This window comes from Vombatus ursinus, unplaced genomic scaffold (genome assembly GCF_900497805.2).
Source record: "Vombatus ursinus unplaced genomic scaffold, bare-nosed wombat genome assembly UNPS02014807.1, whole genome shotgun sequence".
Classification (NCBI taxonomy): domain Eukaryota; kingdom Metazoa; phylum Chordata; class Mammalia; order Diprotodontia; family Vombatidae; genus Vombatus; species Vombatus ursinus.
In genome coordinates this window covers 34,531,696-34,554,086 of record NW_020954585.1, presented here as the reverse complement: position 1 = coordinate 34,554,086, position 22,391 = coordinate 34,531,696, and the positions used below count along the sequence as shown (strand labels likewise).

Below are 22,391 nucleotides of genomic sequence, written 5' to 3'. Positions count from 1 at the left end.
AAATAAATATTTCCACTTTTGGAGTCGATCACATGAGTTGGAGAGGTTGGGATGTCCAATTCTGGGAACTGTAAATAGTTGATGTTTCTGTTTTGGCCAAAAATCCTGAGGTTCTTCCCCTCCCAGACTGATTTTTTTTGACTAGGTAAAAGAGACTAGCCCCATTTCTTATTTAGCCTTAATCACTGACAAGGTGTCACCACAGTCAAAGTGAAACCTGTTAAAGACCTTAGCTTAAAAAGGCCAAGATCTTCCACTGCATTCAGGGCCATCTCTAGTCCTCCTGATCTATATCTTACCACTGTAACCAGATGGCTCCAGAGGAGAAAGTGAGGCTTGTGACTTTGCACAGCCCTCTCTCACTTAATTCCAATTCACTTGCATGTTGTGGCATCACTTCTCTGATGTAGTGGTCCTCTTTAAGCACATAGGACAAACAACAACAACAATAGTACTTAGGGAAGAACTCCAACAACTACTACAGTGCTTCTTAGAGAAGATGACCACCAGAAGGATGAGAGAAACTCCTGACCTAGCTTGCAAGAAGACATGAATCTGGAGGGAATTGTGCAGAGCTGAGGCAATGGTGAAAAGTCAGTTCGGTAGTCCTTTGTAACAAGCCTGTTCTAGGGTTTTGGGGAATGTCCAGTCTCTTTCTACCATTGACTCTAGCCCTCGCCAACTGTGTTCCCCAAATTTGAGGAGAACCTTTACCTCAGATCCAGTTAGCAGTCATTACCTTTTGCAAAGGAATAGATCCAAACCTGTTCTCAGGTGAGGCTAATCAGTGCAATCCAGAGGATTTATCCCTCACCTGATGTTCCTCTTACGGCTCAGGGAAAGTATTTCTCACGTGTGAGTGAGTATTCTCCTTCCAACACAGAGAATATGAAATAAGCCATGGTCACAGATGAAGTGTCTGATTTTGATGGTGAAGATCTTGCCTCAACTTCCTGTACAAGTAAGAACTCTAGAATCAAGCTTGTTTATCAGCTGTTATGCTATGTCATTGCCTGCACTGTGTAAAGTGGCAAGTTTTCTATAGCACTCTTCTACTACTGAGAAAGGACTATAAGCCAATTTTGAGGTATTATACCTCATCTAGATTTTGTCAAGTATGTTTGAGTAGTCAGATCTAGTCATTCACCAATCAATCCAATTCATTGGCTCAACCTTGCTCTGGAATGGACTATTTTACAAATCCTCAACTCTTGAATTTTGTCCTTCAAAACATTTAGTGCATCTCAGACTTATACACAATATCTACTTCAAATATCAGTAATACTTTATGAAGGTGAACATTCATCATTGTGGTATGGCATCATACTTATATTTTCATACTACTGATCCATAAACCCAATATTTAAGTAATCATCTGAGGATTATCTACCAGCTTAACCAACAACTAATCCAAGCTCAAAAATAGTAGACATTCAATGACAATGACATTCAAGAAATTATGTAACTGTAAACTGTAAAAATCCAGCACAGTGAATAGAGCACCAGGCCTGGAGTCAGGAAGATTCATCTTCCTGAGTTCAAATCCAGCCTCAAGCATTTCCTAGCTGTGTGACCCTCGGCAAATCATTTAACCCTGTTTGCCTCAGTTTCCGCATTCGTAAAAGGAGCTGGAGAAGGAAATGGCAAACTACTCTACTGTCTGCCAAGAAAACTACAGATGAGGTGACAAAGAATCAGACACAACTGAAATAACTAAATAGTAACAACAACAACAACAAAACTTTAACAACAACAACCTCACAGGGTTGCAAGCATCATGTGAGATGATATTTGTAAAGCACTTAGTACAGTGCCTGGCATATAGTAAGTACTACATAAATGCTTATTCCCTTCCTCCTCTCCCTTTCCTCCAATAACAGCAACATCAAGAATCAGCAAGGTGAACATCCAGCTAAATAGCTACATCAGTAATGACATTCCATTTGTGAATCAACAGGTAATTATATAAGTGTTCACTTTGGCATCATCAAATAATAAGCATTACTATACAGAAGCAATACATGATAACAGATCAAACTCAATGAAAACTGTTACACAGAGAAAGAAAGCAAAATCATCCAAAACAAAATATATCTAGAAATAAAACAGCACTGAAAACAACCTGATAACTTCAAAGAGAGAATATAAATCAGTATAACAGAAAAATAAAAACACACTTCAAAAGGAAATCACATGTCACTTTAAATGCAAAATTACATTTTTAAAAAATTTAATATCTAATAATTTTTCTTAAAAGTAGCTAATTTGAAATTAAATTAAACTTTAAATTCAAGGTATAAAGGAAAATAATAAATCAATATGTGATATTTAAAATTAAAATTCATAAAAATATGAACCATATTTAGTAAGTGAATGCAGCATTTAATGCAAGAAATTATGCTTAATAAGAAGTAGGTAGAAAAAACTTAAATGGTTTTTAAACCCTCAGAGCAGAGAACAAAAACAAAAAAATTTCCCCACACAAAAATAATAATTTTAAAGTTCCCACTTGCAACCACTAGATGGTGGCATCCAGCAATGTTTGAAGGTTTAGGTGTGTGAGAGAAACCCAAATCCCCACCTCCCAATGTCAGAATATCAGCAACCTGCATCCTGTTTACCCACGCGACAGCTTGGTAATGAATGGTCTTGTGTGTCATTGTTCATCTATTCCTGCCATTTAGAAGCTTATGCACATTAACAAAAAAAAAAAGGATGAAGCATTAATAAAATAGAATCCGTAAGATTCTTTTTCATTGACTCAGCCCCTAGTAGGGATTGGGGGTTGAGAGTGGGTAGGAGAGGAGATGTAACATTAGCCTATCCCTACAGTCGGGCAGAAAAGATTCATCCTTTCTGCTTCTTTATTTCTGTATCACAAGCCTCTGGCTACTCCTTTGTAGTCCCTCTATTTGCACTTAATTATGCAATGGGGCCTAGCCAAAGGAGCTCCATCCTCAGAGTACTAGAAGTGTGCTCTGCCTGATGCTAGTCCTTGAGAAAGAGGCTGGGGAGCCTGAGGATATGCAATGGAAAGGCCCTGGTTGGAAACATATGCAGTCATTCTGTAGCTGGTTCTGGTGTACCAACCACCTGGCAAAGAGACAGACTATTGATGACCTGCTGAGTCAGAACTGGGCCTGTTCAAAAAGGCTTAAGGAGCCACAGAGAACTTCTTTCTTGCCCAAGGAGAGTTTGGGTGAGAGAGATATACTATAAGCCTCTAGATAGGGGAATAATTGCTTAAATAATTGGAAAACATAATATAGAGTGTCTGCTGACTATAGGCAAAAGCAGGAAAGAGTAGAGAGAGTTAAACCTTAACTATCTTTTTGCTGGTCCCAAAGAGTAGCAATATCCTTCAGTCTCAATGCAATCCGATTTCTGGATTCTGAATTTAAACTAGGAGATAAAAAAATTAATATTGCTTTGAAATATGAGATTATAGAATATATGACTCACCCTCTATGTTGATATAACACAGGCAATCACCTTCTGTAGCTACATAATTTATCATCATTGAAAAAGTAAAGGATATTGCTTAAGTGCTCTCCTCATAGAGTACTCAGCCTAGCCACCTCCAATAGCGCCATCCTATACATAACCTCATCCTGGCTTTACTTCTCAGAGTATCAGAGAGATAAACCTGAATTACCCATTATAATCCCTCACAGATCATGAAAAAATCAAGGGAATGGAATTGCATGTCTGGGACTAGGCCAGCAATAATTTTGGAAGCCATGAAGAAACAAGGGGAGTAGAGGGATGCGGATGGTCTTCCACCTTCCACCTTTGGTAATCTGAAGGCAAAGGAAGGACAGTCTGGCACTTTCTGGTGTTAGAAGTCATCAGAAATGCTCCTTCGTCCCTTTCTGTGATCCCTACAGCATGCCGTAGCCCTGGCCCTTGGACAGAAGACAATCCAAAACTGATAAGAGTTTTGCCAGGGCTACTCTCACATGGGCACCCCTTACAGGGAGATTTTAAGTTAGATGAACAGCCTTAGAACCCTCTCATCAGTGACAGTATCTTTGACAAAAATTGAAAATGCAAAATGAATTGGGCCTACAATTAAATAGGAGAAGGAGAATGAGGTAGATTGCCTTCCAGAAATTGCAAAAATCTAGCATTTAACCAATGTGGCAGTATCGCAATGGAAATACTAGAATGAAATGTGTAGAATGGCAATCATAGTATACAATAGTGCAGTGTCTTAAGAATTAAAAATGAGTATCATTCAGAGGTCAATGAAGAGATGTATGGTACTTGTTAGCAGGCCAACATAAAGGGGAACAAGAATGTGCGTGCGTGTGTATGTGTGCGTGTGTGCATGTGTGTGTGTGTGTGTGTGTGTGTAGGTAGGGGTGGGTGCTGGCAATGTGGCAGACAAGAAGAAGAGTGATTCTAAAGAGACTCCAGGTGTGAGTGAGGTGAGACTTTGCTGGGAAATTTGTTAATAACAGGGAAAGAGCTCTAAAGAGAATAATGAGAGCAAGTGCGCAACAGCAGAGGGACATGGAAAGCGGAAGAACGTACAAGTGCAAGAAAGAGCAGATAGTGGTTGTAACTGGGAAATGGGTTTTTCAGACAGGGCCTCCCAACCACATGGATTAGAGAAGGAAATAAAAGTTTGCTAGTCATAGGACCTTCTAGGTAATTGCTGTTAAACTAGTCTATTTTGAATGAACAAATATTTTAGGAAATTATTTTAGTCATTTGAGGGTTGGTGGGTTTTTTTTTTTAGTACGAGTATTCCCTTTTCTAATGCACATTACAACTCTTTATGACTTAGTAGATGGTCTTCAAGAGTCGCTGTGCCCCAAACATTAATCATACTGTAGTCAAATTGGTGATGAACCTCTTCAAAACCCTCAAATAATAGACATAGTTCATAACTAGGCCATACCAAGAGCCTTTCCAGCTTTGTATTTGCTGATATATCATGATGAGGCATTCTGCAAAACATAAAAGAACTAGAAACTCAAAAATTATTGGTGAAACAGGGATGTACATGTATATAGGAGAGTAACCTACTGCCAGGCTAGACTAGGCTAGGCTAAAAGCAGCACTTGGGGACAAGCTTGGTACTTTCCACATCTGTCACAGGCTCATCTACTTATTAACTATCCCTTTAGGTTCAAATTCATGCTCCGGAATATGTTCAAAATACTCTCCTCTTCCTCCTCCTCTTCTTCCTCATCTTCCTCTTTTTCCTTCTCCCTCTTCTCTTCCTCTTTTCCTCTCCTCTCTTCTCTTTCTCTCTCCTTCTTTTATCCCCTTCTCCCTCTCACATTGACGTCAAACTGCATTTTTCCCCATGAGATGGCTACACCTCTCAATGCACACCCCCAAATTCATAGCATTAGACAATAGTATTGTAAATGGACATAATTTATCATGAGAATCAAATGGCATAGAAAGCGTGGATCAATATTTGTTTTAATATCAATACATTGTTTCATATATAGCAGGCTGCCATCAGGATTGATTCTTTCTTCCTTTCTCCCTCCTTGAAGAAGTAGGATTAAGATTTAAGCCTTAGGTGGAACTTTTCCCACTGTTGCACCCTGGGGAAGGAGAGGTAGAAGGGATCAAAGAAGCATAGGTATAAAACTGGAAGTAATTTCAGAAGTAATCTAGTCAAGCCCCTCTCATTTTATAAATCCTGAAACAGGGTAAGGGAGGTTAAATGGTTTGCCCAATGTCATCCAAGGAAGGATTTGGGTCTCTGTTCTCTTACTCTAGGGTCAGTGCTCCTTGCATTGTGCCATATCACCTCCAGGAGCTATGGATTGGACTTTATTTGTTCTCGCCAGCCACCGCTGGCTCTGGCTGGTCCTGATCCAGCCCTCAGCTTGGTCTACTCTCTTCCTCCCCCAATTGCTTCTTGGTCCAAGCTTCTCTCTCATGTGCAATTGTCTCAGTTTCTGCTTTTCTCTCTACTTCCATCCTCACTTTATAAAGAGATTTTGGGTGTCAGTCATGAGCATTTATAAAGTGCCTACTATGTGTCAGGCACTGTGCTAAGCATTGAGGTTACAATGAAAGGGAAAAAAAAACTGTCCCTGCTTTTATGGAACTCACAGTCTACTTGGGTAAATAACATGAAATCAGCTATTTATAAATAAGATAAATTCACAAGGGTAAATTCACCTTTTTTTTTTTTAAAACATTCTCTTGTTTTCAGTTGTAAGAGATAGAGGAGTAGTATTCCCTGTACTGCCCAGCAGAAGGAGGGAACCTGAAGGGTTTACCACACTTCTGCCTTTCTGTCTTCTTGGAGAAGTTTCCCTTCAAGGCCACCAGAAACCCGAGATTCTCTTGTGCACTTGTACACAGTCTAGCCCAGTATTTATCTATCATTTCTTTGACAACATTCTTAAGACATTGTGCTTTGTGGAAAGGGTTATTCCAACCAGTGTTAGATAAAAAAAAAATTCTTGAGAGAAAAATAGAAACTTTTGATCATATAAATTAAGAACAAGAGCCATTCCTTAGATATGTGGTCAAAAGATATGAATAATGAGTTCTTAAAGGATGAAACCCAAGCTATCAACAACCATATAAAAAAAAAGTTCCAAATCATAAATTAGATAAATGCACATTAAAACATTTCTGCCATTTCACTTCATATAGATTTAGCATAGATACAGAAAAAAAGGAAAATGACGATTTTGGAGGAGCCAGTGGGAGAACAGACACATTAATACAGTTAGTCGAGATAGAAATTGGTCCAGCCACTCTGGAAAGTAATTTGGAACTACATCCTCAAAGTCACTAAACCACGCATATCCTTTCACTGGGATACCACTACTAGATCTGTCTATACACCAGAGATCAAAGAAAGAGGAAAAGTATCTATATGAACAAAACTATTCATAGCAGCTCTTTCTGTTATAGCAATGAACTGTGGATTTACCGTATCCATAAATGAACATTTTTGGCCACAGGGAAAAATGCAATTCTTATTTCTAAAGTTTAGATTATAGAGACTATGGAGACTGTTACTATTTCTTTTAAGCTCCAGATAAAGTATTATTACTGTAGCCTTAAGAGCTAAGATGGAATGTTAGGAGAAAAATAAGTAGAAAACAAGCAAATTTCTATCAGCTAATTTTGTGTTCCAGTTAGTTTGGCAGTTTTAAAGTGACAGTTTAGAAAATAGGTTGATATGAAATACTTCTTCCTATGGAGTCTTGGAGAAGGTTTATTTGTGATCTATAAAGACCTCAGAAGACACTGTGGAGGGGACTGGAAGAAGATAAGGAGAAACCTCTCCCATTATGAACTGTTTATTGAGTTTATTGAAGAGGGAAGAAAGATAAAAAACTAATCCTGAAGAGAAATATGAAGAGAAAGCTTAAAAGACCTTAATTATAATCTAGAGGCAGTTGAATGATTTGGAATTGAGTTTCTGGTCACATGTGTGTATGAATATATGTATATGTATATATTAAGTCATGAGAGGAATAATATATTAATATGTCTTTATGTTTGTTATTGCTCTAATTTGTTAACAAATTACATATTTAGCAATGTCACTGAATAATTTGTATTTTATGGGTTGTAATGAGGGCTTACATTAATTAATAAGAAGAGATTATGAATTTATTAATGAGAAATAAATTATCCAACACACCCCTTGATAGCTGTACATGTTAGAATTAATAAATTAAAATATAACAATGAATGAAGTAGAAGGCTCAGTTGGATGAATGTGGTCAGACTCAGATCCTATTTATATCTGCTACACAGATATTATTCTACAACATGGGTACTACAATTATTATTCTCCAGGCAGTAAAATTGATGGTTAAAAAGTTTTAATCTTGCCTAGGATCACCCAACCAATAGATATCAGAGGCAATGCAGCCTTTATTCCATAATAATTTATTGTCTCTTCAGGTTTTCTTGTTTCCCCTTTGGTAAGCCCTGAGACTTAGCTAAAGATATTAGTAATAATAATAAAAACAAATATTTTCCTCCATGCATAGTAAGGCACTTGACTAGTTCTCTAAAACACAAAGGGGATGCTTAATAATAATGGATAGAAACATCTAAAAAGATTTCAACTGCCAAAGTCGTGTCCAAGTATTCTTAAACTGTGTATTCTTTCTTCTATTCATACTCCCCACTCCTATCATTCTGAGACCTAATTGTTAATAGTACTTCAGCCAGTGTCACTAAGCAATGTCAAAACTCAGCTTTTACGGTACCTTCTGCATAGACCTGTTCATTGTTTCTAAAGTTGTTCACTGCAGATGGTTACACAACCATCTAACGTTTTGATTGAAAGAAAGGTTTAATTTTCTTGGCACAGCCTTATAGTTAGTGTGGAAGGTCGTTGCCACACCCAGAGCACCTGTCTAACTTGTAAGCTTTAGTCATCAGATAGAAAAGATCCATATGGATTTACTAAAAATATTATACTATCGTGATGCTTTCATAAATCTCTTCAGGATTTTAAGATTGCTATAATTTATAAAGGAAAGAAATACTTTCTTTAAAAAGGAGTCATAAACCTCTAAATGTTATGAAATAGTTTCTGCTCTAACATCCCTCTGTTTTGTTTTATTTATTAAAGGTTTTATTTATTCTACTTGCAGAAAATTGACATTTCATTGATTTAAAAATTTTTATTACAAGATTTTAAAGTGGCATTTTTAAGCATTTCAAAAGTGCTTATGAGCAACTTTCTGCTGCTGCTGCTGCTGCTAAAAGGAATGAAGTTATTAATCTCAAGAACACTTAGGATTATTAACCTTAAAAACCTACAAACTACTTCTTTTAAGAGGTTTCAAACGTTCTTAACACAGCATTCAGAATCCATTAGCAGCCATTTCTTCTTCAGAGGTGAGCTGGTCAATGTTTAACAACCCTCTCAGAAAAAAAAAAGTACTCCTTGACATAGCTTTTGGTTTAATCTGCATTATTAAGTTTTTAAAGTTTAATCAACAAAATCATAAATCAAGTCCTGATTGTGGTTTCAGAGGAATCATCTCTCTCTTTCTCCCACTGGAGTTGGCTCCAGTACATTTCTGGTCTTCTTCAATCTCTTTTTCATCACACTTGGTAAGTCCTGATTTGCATTCTCTACTAGGTATCTAATCAGACAATAACAACCAACTATAATATTCTTCTTTGTTTTGTTTTTTGTTGGGCAGTGGGGGTTAAGTGACTTGCCCGGGGTCACACAGCTAGTAAGTGTTATGTGTCTGAGGCCGGATCTGAACTCAGGTCCTCCTGAATCCAGGGCCGGTGCTCTATCCACTGTGCCACCTAGCTGCCCCCCAACTATAATATTCTTCAATGCTTCTATTCTTCCTAGAGATGGTATAACTTTCTTGTCAGTTTGTAAACCAACATTTGAATTAAAATTTTTGGTTCTCTTGGAAATACATTTTGCAAGTCATGAACCCCCATTTTCTCTTTAACATTTGGACTGACTCTTTTTAGTTTGAATTCCTGGAAATCCAAAATTTTGACATGTGGAACATTTCTCACCTGGCTTCTCATCTTTGAACTTCTCCATCATGCCCCCAGAAACCTCATCATCAGGGATCTCATCATCCTGCATGTTAGAAACAGCCCTGGTATTCATCAGTACTTTCTGCATCTCTGATTGGAGAGCAGAGCAAAGAACTCTTCCCACATTTATATCCCAAGTACTTAGCACAGTTTCTGGCACATAGCAAGTGTTTAATAAATGTTTATTGACTGACTGATATATGGTAGTGTTCCTTATTTGTCACAGGATGTCTCAAAATACTCATAGAGGTCATTCATTTGATAGTCATCAAAGAATGGATCCAGATCACTCAATTCCTCAATGCTATTCTTGCTTAATAAACAAACAAACAAACAAATGAATAAATGAATGAATGAATAAGTAAATAAAAACCAAAAAAAACCCACATTGGGATTAGGCAGGATACAATTACCAACTTATCTCTATGGTATAAGCATACTATTATTGACCAACAAGGCTGTCAGACTTTTCAACAATGGAAAACTATCCAACTTCATAATTTCATTGTCAGAAAAATCAATACTTTGTGTATTCTAGGCAGTTCAATTCCATGTAATCTCTTCAAGTCCCAGTCTCGTTGGGCATTACAAATCATATCTTGCATGAGGTTATGATCTCAATTAGTTTGCATTTAAATAATGTGTTTCTAAAATGAACCCAGAGCACTCAATTTATTAGTTAAGTTTTTATTTCAAAGGTATTAGTAATACCAGTTCCTGTGCCTCCTCCCACCCCCAGCTGAGGACAGTGTCTAACAAATCTCACTTGATCTGAATGCAAACCTACTTGGGTCCATTCACAAAAGCTTTCCACAAGGACATTGACCAGGGAATACATGAAGTTCTGAACCTAATAATATTGACTTTTGAACATTCAATGAAAACATCCACTTCATTAATCTAGGGGCTATTAAAATTGTGCTTTGGTCTGCCAAGATCTAAAAATAGAAGGAACATCATTTCTAGGAGTAACATTCTGAGTAACCTGATGAAATCAATGACATTCTTTGGACTTAGTCCTATTATGGTAATTTTTATATCCGATAAAAGTATGATTAAACCAAATCCCAACAGTTAGTGAGCAGTTAGAAGAGTTGGTGATGATGGTGTAATTTAGATCCTTAGGGTGGATATAATGAGATCTCCATTATGTAACTTCTTGAACACATATTTGAGAGACATTTGGTGACCATGAAGAACAGTTTAATAGTGGTAATGATACTACTATTTTCAAAAAAGTCCATTTAGTGACGTACCCTGCCAATAACTTGACCGGTAGAATTATATTATATATTATATACAGATGTACGTATATGTCTGTGTGTGTATATTTGCCATAACAGAGTACTTTCATCTACATTCCCTATTGCCACAGACCAAGAACAGATTCCCCATTCTGGGCAATCAGTAAATGAATAAAAATAAAAGCTATCATCACCAGTAAACAGGAGAAATCTAGTTATAAAAAATACTCAATTTCTTCATTTTGGGGCCTATTAGAAAAGTAAGCATTTTAAAATTAAAAGTGGAGTTATGAATGCTGTCAAAATAGAATAGCAAAAAAGTCAACTCAAGTTACTATAAACCCATTTAATAGATCTTCTCAGAGGACTTCATTTCTTTGTGTGGGTGAAAATGTATCCATTAGTCTTTTAACAAGAGTCATAGTCTACTCTTCATTTGGAGCTGGTTTAATGTAGCTGGAATGTATCCAAGTGGGTCTTCTGCAACTTGTATGACCATGTGGATCACCAGCAGTATTCAAAAGGTCCTTCCCTATCGGCAGCCAATCCATTCTGATAATAGAAGACCGTTATATTCACTCTATTTCCCGGTAGTTACTGATGACACAATTCCTTGTGTGGCTCTTGTTAGGTTTGACTTACTTGCTGTAATACTTCTCCTATGGAGGAAAATAAACCCTTCAATTATTGTATTTGATTATGGCTAGTTTCAAAAGTATCTGGGAGAGGAGAAGGGTGCATCCTTAACACTAACTAAAAGATGGAGATGCTATGCTTGCTGGAAGGAGTAGCATGAATCTTCATTAAAGTTAGAAGTAGGTGCAGCTGGGTGGCACAGTAGACAGAGCACTGGCCCTGTAGTCAGGAGGATGTGAGTTCAAATCTGGCCTCAGACACTTGAGACTTACTAGTTGTGTGACCCTGGGCAAGTCACTTAACCCCAATTGCCTCCAAAAAAAAAAAAAAAAGATTAGAGGTAAAGCTCTAGGCTAATTCAGTCCTGTAGATTGTTGTATTTGGATTAAAGAATTCTTCAGTGTTCTATTTACTCTTTCAATTCATCTCAGTGACTGGGGTTGGTAAAGAGTATAAAAGAAAATAGGAATTGGTAGACATTGGCAAAGTTCTTGAAGGAATTTAACTATAAAATAGCTAGCTCTGTCAGATTCCAGCTGGTTTGGTATTACAAAAGTAGAAGTAATATAATTTATCAGTTCTTAACTACTGCTTGGGTGTATGACTTTGAGGTTGGAAAAGCCTCATGTCAACCTGCCAACATCACAGAATCTTTTAGACAGAATCTTTTACCTTCAGTTGGATTAAATTCAATTAAGTTCATTTGCCATCAGGTACCAAGAAGTGAAGGTCTTAGAAATCCTGTAGGTCTTACATTTGGGCTAGATCATACAGAATTTTTCTGACAGACTAAACATCTTATTAAAATTTCTTTTATACTATCCTCCTTGTGACAAGAGTAATATGTACTGAAAACCTTGAATGTAACATGTACTGTAAGCCTTAGACCAGTGTGAATCTGTAGATGACAAAGCAATGCCATCTAAGCATATAAAGTTTGAAAAATGTGTATAGCTCCATTAAAGAGCTCCCACATGCCACTTTTTATCTTTAAAGCTCTCCATAGCCTTTCATCTTCAAAGTTCTCTTTTGCAGATATAATTTTGAAACTGCTGGAAAGAATCTCAAATTACCAAAGGATTTTCATGGGTGAGGATTCCCTTTTCTACCAAAGCTCCTTGCTGCTTTATCTGCAAAATTATTCCGTTTAGAAATATGATCATCTTGCCTAGTGTGAACTTTACAATGCATCACTAATATTTCCAGGGGCAACTATGAGACTTTTAGCAAAGAAATGATCAATAGTCCATAGGATACCTTAGTTTCAATGGAGGTAAGTAAGAAAGTTTTGACTTTTCCAAATTTGCCTAGTATCATGGCAAGTCTCTAAAACATATTTGCTATCTATACTATCTTTACTCTCTTTTTAAAAATTTCATTTATTTTATTCTGAACTTAAGAAATAAATCAAGCATTTCCATAACAGAATAGAATAGAAAAAAATGATTGCACATGAAATTGTAAATCTATTATGTACAACTTGTTATTCCTTTTAAATATATAATGAAATTATCATTTGACATTTTTTCCTACTTCTCCACCTCCAGCCCTAGAGACGGCTACCATTAAACACAAATATGTACATATATGTAAAATCATTCTATACATACTTCTATTCATCAGTTCTTTCTCTGGATGCAGATAGCATTTTCCTTCATAGGTCCTTTGTGGTTAATTTGGATATTTATAATAGTCAAAATGACTTAGTTGCTTAAAGTTGTTCTTAAAACAACATTGCTGTTACTTTATACAGATATTCTCTTGGTTCTGCTCATTTCACTCTTCTTTATTTTGTGCAAGTCTATCCAGATCCATCTATGAATAATATTAAATTACATTTCTGTAAAGGGATAGCTGAAAGGTTAGGTCGAGGCTTTTCTCCCTCAATTGTCACTAGGCAGTCATGATCCTCCAGGTCCCTATTTTCTGGAAAAAGAGTAGTGGGATTTATTAGATTACATCAGCCTAGAATAATATTTGGGTTGGACAGTAGGGCTTGTTCTTAAGTAGTTTGATGTTTTACAAAGATATTGTGGCTAATAGACTTGCAATATAGCCATTACTGAATGGGGAATATGCAGATAGGTCATATGTCCCAGGGTTAAGACCTGCACTTTCTCTACTATAACATCTACTATCACTGTTCACAGGCATACTGGAATCCTCAGGGACCCAAGATACAAACAAACTGAAAAATATGCTACAGGTTCATAATCTGGCCACAATTTTTGAATGAGGAGTCTATTTGCCACCCCTTCTCTCTCATAGTAAGATAAATGGAAAAGTTTATTAAAATTGGGTCTACCTATTACTAGAGAGGATATAATGAACGGCTCCCTTCAAGGTTAAAAAGGTCTATTCAAATTATTCTTCCCATTTTAAGGGATTAGGGGAATTATTATGCAGCATCAAAGTTAAAACCTGGCAATTTTAGCAAAGGCAAGAATCCACTGTTTGCAATAGCCTATCAAACTGAGGAATTAGTGCAACTACTTCTTAGTATGGGGAAGCCTCATGCTTAGAATTGGTTCACTTTGGAAGGATAATGCCTTCCTTCTGCTGAGAGGAGGCGTCCTATCTATTTTACCTCTGACAGGCTATACTACAGCTTGTTCAAAGATGTCTTATGTCCTTGTATACCTAAGAACTTAAACGAAGCAAGAGTATTGATTTTATTTTGGTCTTCATTTTTAGAAGCTACAAATTATTTACATATTGAATCAAGGAGTACCCTTTTGGTGAAATAAACAATTTAAATTCTCCTGCAAGTGTCTAGAAAAGATAGTAGATGAATCATGGAACTCTTGGGGAATTTTTTGCCATACAGAGATCTCCCATAAGGAAGGGCAAACAAGAATTTAGATTCTTCAGCTAATGGAATAGAAAAGAAAATAGAAAACACTGATTACTGAAAAGAATCACAAGGTCAGAAGTACAAAAGTTATAATAATAATAGTAGGATTGGGAACAACTGGAATCATGAGAATTATAAACTTATCTATAGCTCTTAAATCTTGTACAAAATGATAATCATGTCAACCTTCTTTATCTAATTTTCCTTTTTTCTTATTGGTAAGATAGGGGTATTACATGTGGATTGTCCCTTTCTGATAACTCCTCGTTTTTCTAAATCTTCTATTACTGGCCATATTCCCTCAGTTTGAGCTTCAGACATAGGGTATTACTTAATGGATGGTCATGATTTATCTTTACAGTAGCTAATTGTACCTTATTTAATTCCTTTTATCAAGCCAGTAACATTACTAGAGTGGACCCCCATGACAGAATCTATCTTTTTCAATTGGGGTGCTTTTCCAACATGAGGTGAAACTGCTGCATAGTAACTAAATCCAGAAATTTCTCTGGGGAGTTCCAAAAATACTCTCCCTGGGGTATAGAATATGGTAGCCCTTAATTACACAGCAGGTCTTTTTCCAAGGATTGACAGGCAAATAAGGTGAAAGCAAAAAAATCACAATTTACAATTTAAGATCCTATTTGAGCGGGTTTCAAGAGCACTTGGCCCATGAGGAACTGAAGGGTGCAGAGCTGTGATAGGATGTGGAAGGGCAGAGAAAGAAAAAGGTTTGGAGAGAGTGCTTTTAATTTTCTCACTTTTGTTGTTCAGTAATTTTCAGTTGTGTCCATATCTTCTTTCATTTTTTTAAAGTTTTTCTTTCTGAGTATCCAAATCATTCTTAAGTTTGTACTCTTCCTAAAGATACCAATAATCCATTTGCTCTGGATGCAAGATGTCCAAGAATCACATTAAGTAAACTAACATCCTTAGAGGCAGCTGTTGGTACAGTGGATAGCATGGAGTCAGGAATAAGAAGAGTGGAGTTCAAATCCTGCCTCAGATACTTATTTATATGTGACCTTGGGCAAATCATTTAGCCTTAGTTCCTTCAACTGTAAAATCGGATAATAAAAGCATCTACTTTGGGAGGTTGTTGTGAGAATCAAACAAGATAATAGATGCTATATAAACTCTTATTCCCTTCTCCCTTATCTAGTTCAATTGAACCTTCCTTTGGCCATTATAAATATAACCACTCTACATGCTAGTGGTTCAGAAGGATTATGTCTCCCACGCGTTGGGGGAATAAGTTTGTATATTAGTATATTTATGATTACACCTTTTGAAGTAAATATATTTCTGGGAGGGGGAGAGAGAGAGAGAGAGAAAGAAAGAGAAGCTGGCAGCATGTCAGACTTCCCATATTTCTCCACCATTTTAGCCAGTGGAGACCAGTTGGAATCTCTTTAGTGCCAGAGCCACCAATTTTCTGCAACTCACATTGTCTAGTCTTCAATTTACTTACAGGTCTTTTACTTCTCAAAGTATGGGTCAGTGAGCCAAGTCCCAGCTGGGAGACTTTCAGAAAGTCAAGGTCTCTTATCTGCTAGAAAGTGACCACACATACCTGCAGAAAGTTTGCTCACTGGTCCTCCGGTACACAAGAATCCTGACAACTAAGCCAAAATGTTAGTCTGAAAAGAATAACATACATAAGCAATCCTTGAAATAATAGAAAATGTATTGAAAAGAGGAAAATAGCCACAGCCAGAGTATATGTATATAGGTAGTCTGTAAGAGACTGTGAAAGAAATTAGCTATAGCACTTTAAAAATATATACATAACAAAGAAATAACTTGTACAAGTATTCCAAAATAGCTCTTATATAATACAACTATTTCTCAGATTTTTTTTTTGTTGTTAAGTTTATCAGGACTTAGGTGCCGAAATAATGTTGGAAGAGCATTGGCAGAACCTCTTTAGGTTTGGATCAAGTACATCCATCTGTTCTTGGCAGTAGCTAAAAAATTTTAGGTGACTATGCCTAAGGCCATACTGTTATAACATAACCTTCAATTTTGTTCCTTACAAAGCAATCTCCTTATTGGTCTCTTATGTATGGTGCGCCTCATATACTCCATTCATACCTCCCTTCCACTGGGACTGTGACTGGGTGGTGGGCCCTGTATTGGTTTTAAGGGAGAGAGAGGTTACGCACTCTCTCTCTCTCTCTCTCTCTCTCTCTCTTTCTGCTTGTGGAGGTGAACCTCAGTTGGGATCTCAAGGCCCTAGTTAGCTCTTTTGCCTTGTTTCTTTCCCTGAGCATGAGTTTCTTTCCCTTAGCATCCCCTAAACAGGGATGCCTGGATGGTCATTATCAGCCTTGGAGAAAACCTTGTGAGTTTGAGGTTAGGGTCTCCTGGGTCCCACACTTGGTCACCACTGCACCATGGGAGATGCCCCCCTATAACTACTACAGCATTTCTTAAAGGAGATGACACCAGACCAAAGGATGATCACAATGCTTGTCTTGGCTTCCCAGAACATATGGACTTTGTGGGAGTTTTTCACACCATGTACTGCCTGTGAAGGTAAAATGCCTACTCAACAGTCCATGCATTAAATGTCCACTTCCCAGAAGAGTGTAATAATACAGTAGTTATGTAATAATACGGTAGTTACAAATTTCTACTTCAAGGTTTAAGTCTTTGTCAAAGGGTGTTTGTGAGTCTTTTGTGTCCTAAGCATTTCTTTTGTGATGGAAATAACTGTCAAAAGTACCTTCCTACGCTCCCTTTTTGAAGAGACCCTAGAGAGCAGCCAAACCTAGGTTTTAACTGATTCTCTCTGGTACTCTGCGACAAGAGATATAAAGAACTAGAGTTGAAGATGTGAAAAAAAAAAAAACAAAAAACCAGAATCTTCCTTTTAGAGACCAGGCTCCCTCAGGGACGAACCTGGTTTATACAACTCGGGGCAGTCAGCCCTACTGAGCTCAGGAGCAGTTCTGTGTTGATACGCTTATTTTATTTGTTTTGGTGTTATTTCTAAGGAGTTGAAAAACTTGCTAGGCTTATGTAGTGACTGATAGGATGAAGAAATTGCTGTCTTTTTTTTTTTTCAGTAGAGACAACATGATATGGTGGACAGAATAATGGACTTGGATTAAGGAAGATCAATCAATCCATATTTATTAAGAGCCTACCATGGCTTGTATTAAACACTGGGTTTACAAAAAGAGGTAAAAAGCAGTCTCGACTCTCAAGGACCTTACAATCTAAGGGAGGAGATACACAAATAGATCAAAGCAAGCCACGTACAGACAGGATCAACAGAGGGAAGGCACTATAATTAAGAGCGGTTGGGGAAAGCTTCCAGTAAAAGATGGGATTTTCATTGGGACTTAAAGGAAGCCCTGGAGGGCAAGAGTCGGAGGGGAGGAGGGGGAGCTTTCCAAGCCTGAGACAGCCAGAGAAAATGCCCCGAGCCCGGAAGCGGAGTGTCCCCTGGGCGAAGTCAGAAGGCCAGTGAATCTGGATGCAAAGATCCGTGTCCACAATCTTGCCCGAACGATTAATAGCTGTGTGATCCTGGGCATGTCATTTAGCTTCTCTGTGCTTCCGATTCTCCATCTGTAAACCGAGGGGCGGTAGAACTCCACGTCCCCTAAAATCCCTTCAAGCTTTAAATTTAGGAACTTATTGCCCTTATTAATAAAACGGTCCTAAGGACTGTGTGCAACGTTGGTTTGGAGACCTTGCAATTTTCTATTTTATTTCATGGGACTTTTCCATATGCATAGTTTATAATTTCTTTTAAAGAGAGTTTCTTTACCTCCTCCCAAGCCGCACTGAGACTCATATGGGTTGAAGAAAACAACAAACTCCCAGAGCAGAAACTGAAAAAGACCTTTTGACGGCGGGATTTCGTCAGCGCGCCTGCGCAAACAGGCAGCGGTCACATCGGCCGCGGTTCCCCGGCTCACTGCAAGGGGGAGCTGCGAAATAACCACTACCCATTTTCTCCCTCCGTTCCTCCTCCCCGCGTTGTCCGGGACTACGGTCAAATGAAAAAAGCGGTCCGTAAGGCGGGGGCCGTGGCGCTCTAGACCTCGCTGAGCTCATCTCTATCGCCTTTTGTCCTCCAGCTTCCCCCTTGAGACGCTAGGCCCAGCGGCCGGGTTGCTAGGCGGAAGAGAAGCGGCTACGGCGGAGGATACGGCGGGACAGACGGCGGGACTCCTGCCGGGAGGTTTGAAAAGCGGGCACGCCAGCGGCCGAAGGCCCCGCCCGGCCCGGCCGGCGCCGCTTCGCTCCCTTAACTGGCCTGGCCGGCGGAGGCCGCCGTCACCGTAGCATCCTCGGAGCAGCGGAGGGGACGAGCGAAAGCACCGGAGCTCGGGGCCGCGGAGGAGGCGGAGGAGCCGAGCGGCGGCAACGGCCGAGCCGCCGGGAGCGGGCGGTGCTGCGGGAGGCGGGCCGCGGCCGGGGGGTCCCCCGGGGAGGGCTGCCCTCGGGGCTGGGGTCCGAGTGTAGCCGGGGTCCCCCGATCAGGGCCTGTTCTCATTCAGCAGCCTTGTCTCCCTCCTGGAACAAGCAGCAGAAATGGTCTCCAAGTCGGACCAGCTGTTGATCGTGGTCTCCATCCTGGAAGGTGAGCGAGCCTTCCCCACCCCCACTCCCACCCCCTTTTGTTACTAGGACAGCTGGCTGGGAGGGAGGGGGTGACAGGCCCTCCCCTCCCCCTCCCTTCCCCCCCCCCGGGAGAGCCTGGTACCCCCTTTGCCTGTGCTGCTCTTTAAATTATAAAGGAACAGTGTGGGACTCTGGGTGAATGTGTGTGTTTGAAAGATCGAGGTTATACTCTGCACAGTCTTCTTCAAAGTTTAGAAACTTTGAAACCAGCGATTAGAACCCTGTCCCCAGGGTTCTGATAAACTCTAGGCATTACGGTTCTGTGTGAAATGTAATCCCCAGGACATCTGGTGGTAATAATAATAATAAGAGCTAGCTCTTCAGGGTGTGCAAAGCTCTTTGCAAATGTGATCTCATTTGATCCTGACAAACAACCCTGGGGAAGCAGGTGCTATTATTATCCCCGTTTTACTAATGAGGGAAATTGTGGCAGAAAGAGCTTAAGTGACTTGCATGTAGCAAGTATCTGTGGCTGGATCTGAACTGTCAATGAACATTTATTAAGCACCTACAATGTACTTGACCGTGCTAAATTCTGGGAATACCAAGAAATGTAAAAAGGCAGGCCCCACCCTCAAAGTGATAGCAGACAAACCTCTGTGTACAAACAGGCTATATAGAAGATAAATTGGAAATAATCAACTAGGGAAGACACTAGAATTTAGAGGGGTGGAGGAAAAGCTTTCTCAGATGTTCCTGACTCTAGATTCGGTGTTCTATCCATTGTGCCATCTAGCTTCCACTAAAGAGGTTTTTTAATCAGTAGTAGCTAGTGTTTTAATATTTAAAGGACAGCGTATTTGTGCACTTTAGTTTCTGTTAACAGTGGACCTTTAAAGGTTCATTTTCTTCAACTTCCCTCCAGCACTGTATGTGTTAGGTATTGCAAAATGTAGATTTTGCTGGGCAGTTTGAACAGTTAATGATGGGACCCTCCTCTTTTCCAAACTAGATGGATACTTGGTAGATTTAAAAATTTTTTTTTACATGCTTGATTTTTTTGGTAAGATATGAATGCTATGTAGAAATTTTAAAAATGAGTGAAGGTACTGAAACCCATGTTTCTGGAGAAGAAAACGGAAACAAGCATTTCAAGTCAAGGAAAATTTGAAGGAAAAGACCAATATCCAATTACAGAGAATTAGATCATGGATAATCTTAACCATATAAAAAAGAGGGAATTAATTATATAAAGTTATAAGATATACCTTTTGCAAATTATTTTCATCACTTGAACCAACCAGCCAGTAAATATTTTCATTGCTCATTGCTTTGCCAAACTGTAGGAGATAGAGAGCTGTAGATATGGACTTCTAACCTTAGGGTACCAGTTGACAGAGATAGAATGTCATGTACAGGAAATGGCTAGCATACTAGTTTGTAATAGAGTACATAATAGAGAGTTATGTGAAATAAAACTGGAAAGGTAGGTACATTGTGAAGGACTTCAAATACCTGTTTGAAGATCTTTTATTTTACAGTAGAGATAATAGGGATCTTTTGAAGAATTTTGAATGTGTTGGGGTGTGTGATGTGGTGCAAACTGCTTTAGGAATATCAGTTTGGTAACTATGGAAGATGGTTTAGTGAAGGAAGAAACCCTAGGCAAGGATACTAGTTATACTATTACCGTCATGTACGTGAGAGATGATGAGAGCCTAAATTGTGATGAAAGTCTGACCTACAGTAGAGGCTGTACAAATGAAATCAACAGTGATTGGATAAGGGGGTGGAAGAAGTAAGAATCAAGGTTGACCCAGATATGGAAACCAACAAGGTTGACTAGAAATGTTGTGGTGCTGTCAACAGAAATGGAGAAGTTTGGTCGATGGGGTTGTTTGGGGAATAATTTTTATTCTGGCTTTTTTGAGTTGGAGATGATGATTAAAATGTAGATATAGATATCGAGCAGACATCTGGTATGAGTAATATGTTATTGGAGTTTAAGAGAAAAATAGCTGGGTATCTGTATTTTTATCTGTAGAGAGATGATACATGAGATCAAGTAAGAGTATAGAAATCAAAGAGAGATGGACCCAAGACAGAGTCTTAAAAGACATAATATTTAGTGGATGGAACCAGGAGAATGTTTCAACAAAGGAGTAGTCAGGAGGAGAATGAAGAGCAATTTAACAGAACTCAGTCCAGGAAAGAATGCCCATTGGAAAGTATTTTTGGATAGTGTTGAAAGCTGCAGAGAGCTCATTAAAGATATGAGAGCTGAGAAAAGGGCATTAGATATTTAGCAGTTTAAAGCTGGTGTGTTGCCTTGTAGAGAAGAGTTTCAGGCAAGTCAGGAAACTTGATTGAATGAATGAATGAATGAATGAATGAGAACAGCATTTATTGAAAACTCAACCATATTTAAAGCTCTATGCTAAGCATTAGAAATACAAATAGAAAAGTAAGACAGTTCCTGATCTCAAGGATTTCACATTCTAATGGGGAGACAATACATAGGAAAGGTTTCAGCTGGTAGTCAGATGAAGAGGCAAAACACAGGTCATCATTCAGGCTTGCAAAGTAGGAGTTATCCTCAACTCCTCACCTGTGCAACCTCACTGGAACCTTCTCATTTGTGACACTGCCACCACTCTGGGGTAGGCCCATCACCTTGTGCTGGGATTATGCAATAATTAGCTTGTGAATTGGCTTGCCTCAAGTCTCTTCCCCATTCCAATCCATCTTCCTTTCAACCATTAAAGATATTTTCTGGATCATGTCACACACACACACACACACACACACACACACACACACACACACACGTAAAAAATGCTCTGTTTGCATTCCAAGCCCTTCATAACCTAGTTCCTCTTTTCTTTCTAGTCTTCTTACACCTTATTCCTTGATCCATACTCTTTAACCCAGTATAGTGACACTGGCTTCCTGACTGTTCCAAAAATAAGACACTAGGCTTCTGGCATTTTCTCTGATTTTCCCCCATTCCTGGGCTCCCTCCTTCCCTTCTACTACTGACTTTTCCCTGGCTTCCTTTAAGTCCCAGTTAAAATCCCACTTTCTCTCGGAAGCCATCCCCAACCCCTTTTAATTCTAATGTCTTCTCCCCCTAATTATTTCCTATTTATCTTGCATATAGCTTGCTTTGTATCTATTTGTTTACATGTTGTTTTCCCCATTAGATTGTAAGCTCTTTGAGGACAGGGAATAGCTTTTGCCTTGTTTTGTATCTCTAGTGCTTGGCATAGTACCTGTCACCTAATAGGTGCTTAATAAATATTGACTGACTGATTGAAAATGCCTTTTTGAAAGGAACATGAGGAAATGGAGGCAGTTTTTTCTATGAGTTTGATTTCAAAGTGTCTGAAGTGACTAAGTAGGTAGTAGTATTTAGATGAGATGTCTGAGATGTTTGAGATGTGATGTCTGCATCAGTCAGGAAATGATTAATGTACAAAGTTGGATTTGAGTTAGACAGTAAATAAGGTAGTGTATGGCTAAGTAGACAGGTGAGAGGAGGACAGGGC

The 22,391-nt window shown here is 38.7% G+C and overlaps 1 protein-coding gene across 2 annotated transcripts in view; it reads left to right on the top strand.

Annotated features, from left to right (window-relative positions):
• Window positions 1–18,727: 18,727 nt before the first annotated feature.
• Window positions 18,728–22,391, top strand: part of CEP120 (centrosomal protein 120) — a 101,551-nt gene continuing 97,887 nt past the window's right edge. For both annotated transcript variants that reach the window (XM_027874828.1, XM_027874827.1), the window contains exon 1: window positions 18,728–18,862. In XM_027874828.1, the coding sequence (XP_027730629.1) occupies window positions 18,814–18,862 (49 nt within the window). In that variant the 5' untranslated portion in view covers window positions 18,728–18,813. The remainder of the gene's footprint in view (window positions 18,863–22,391) is intronic.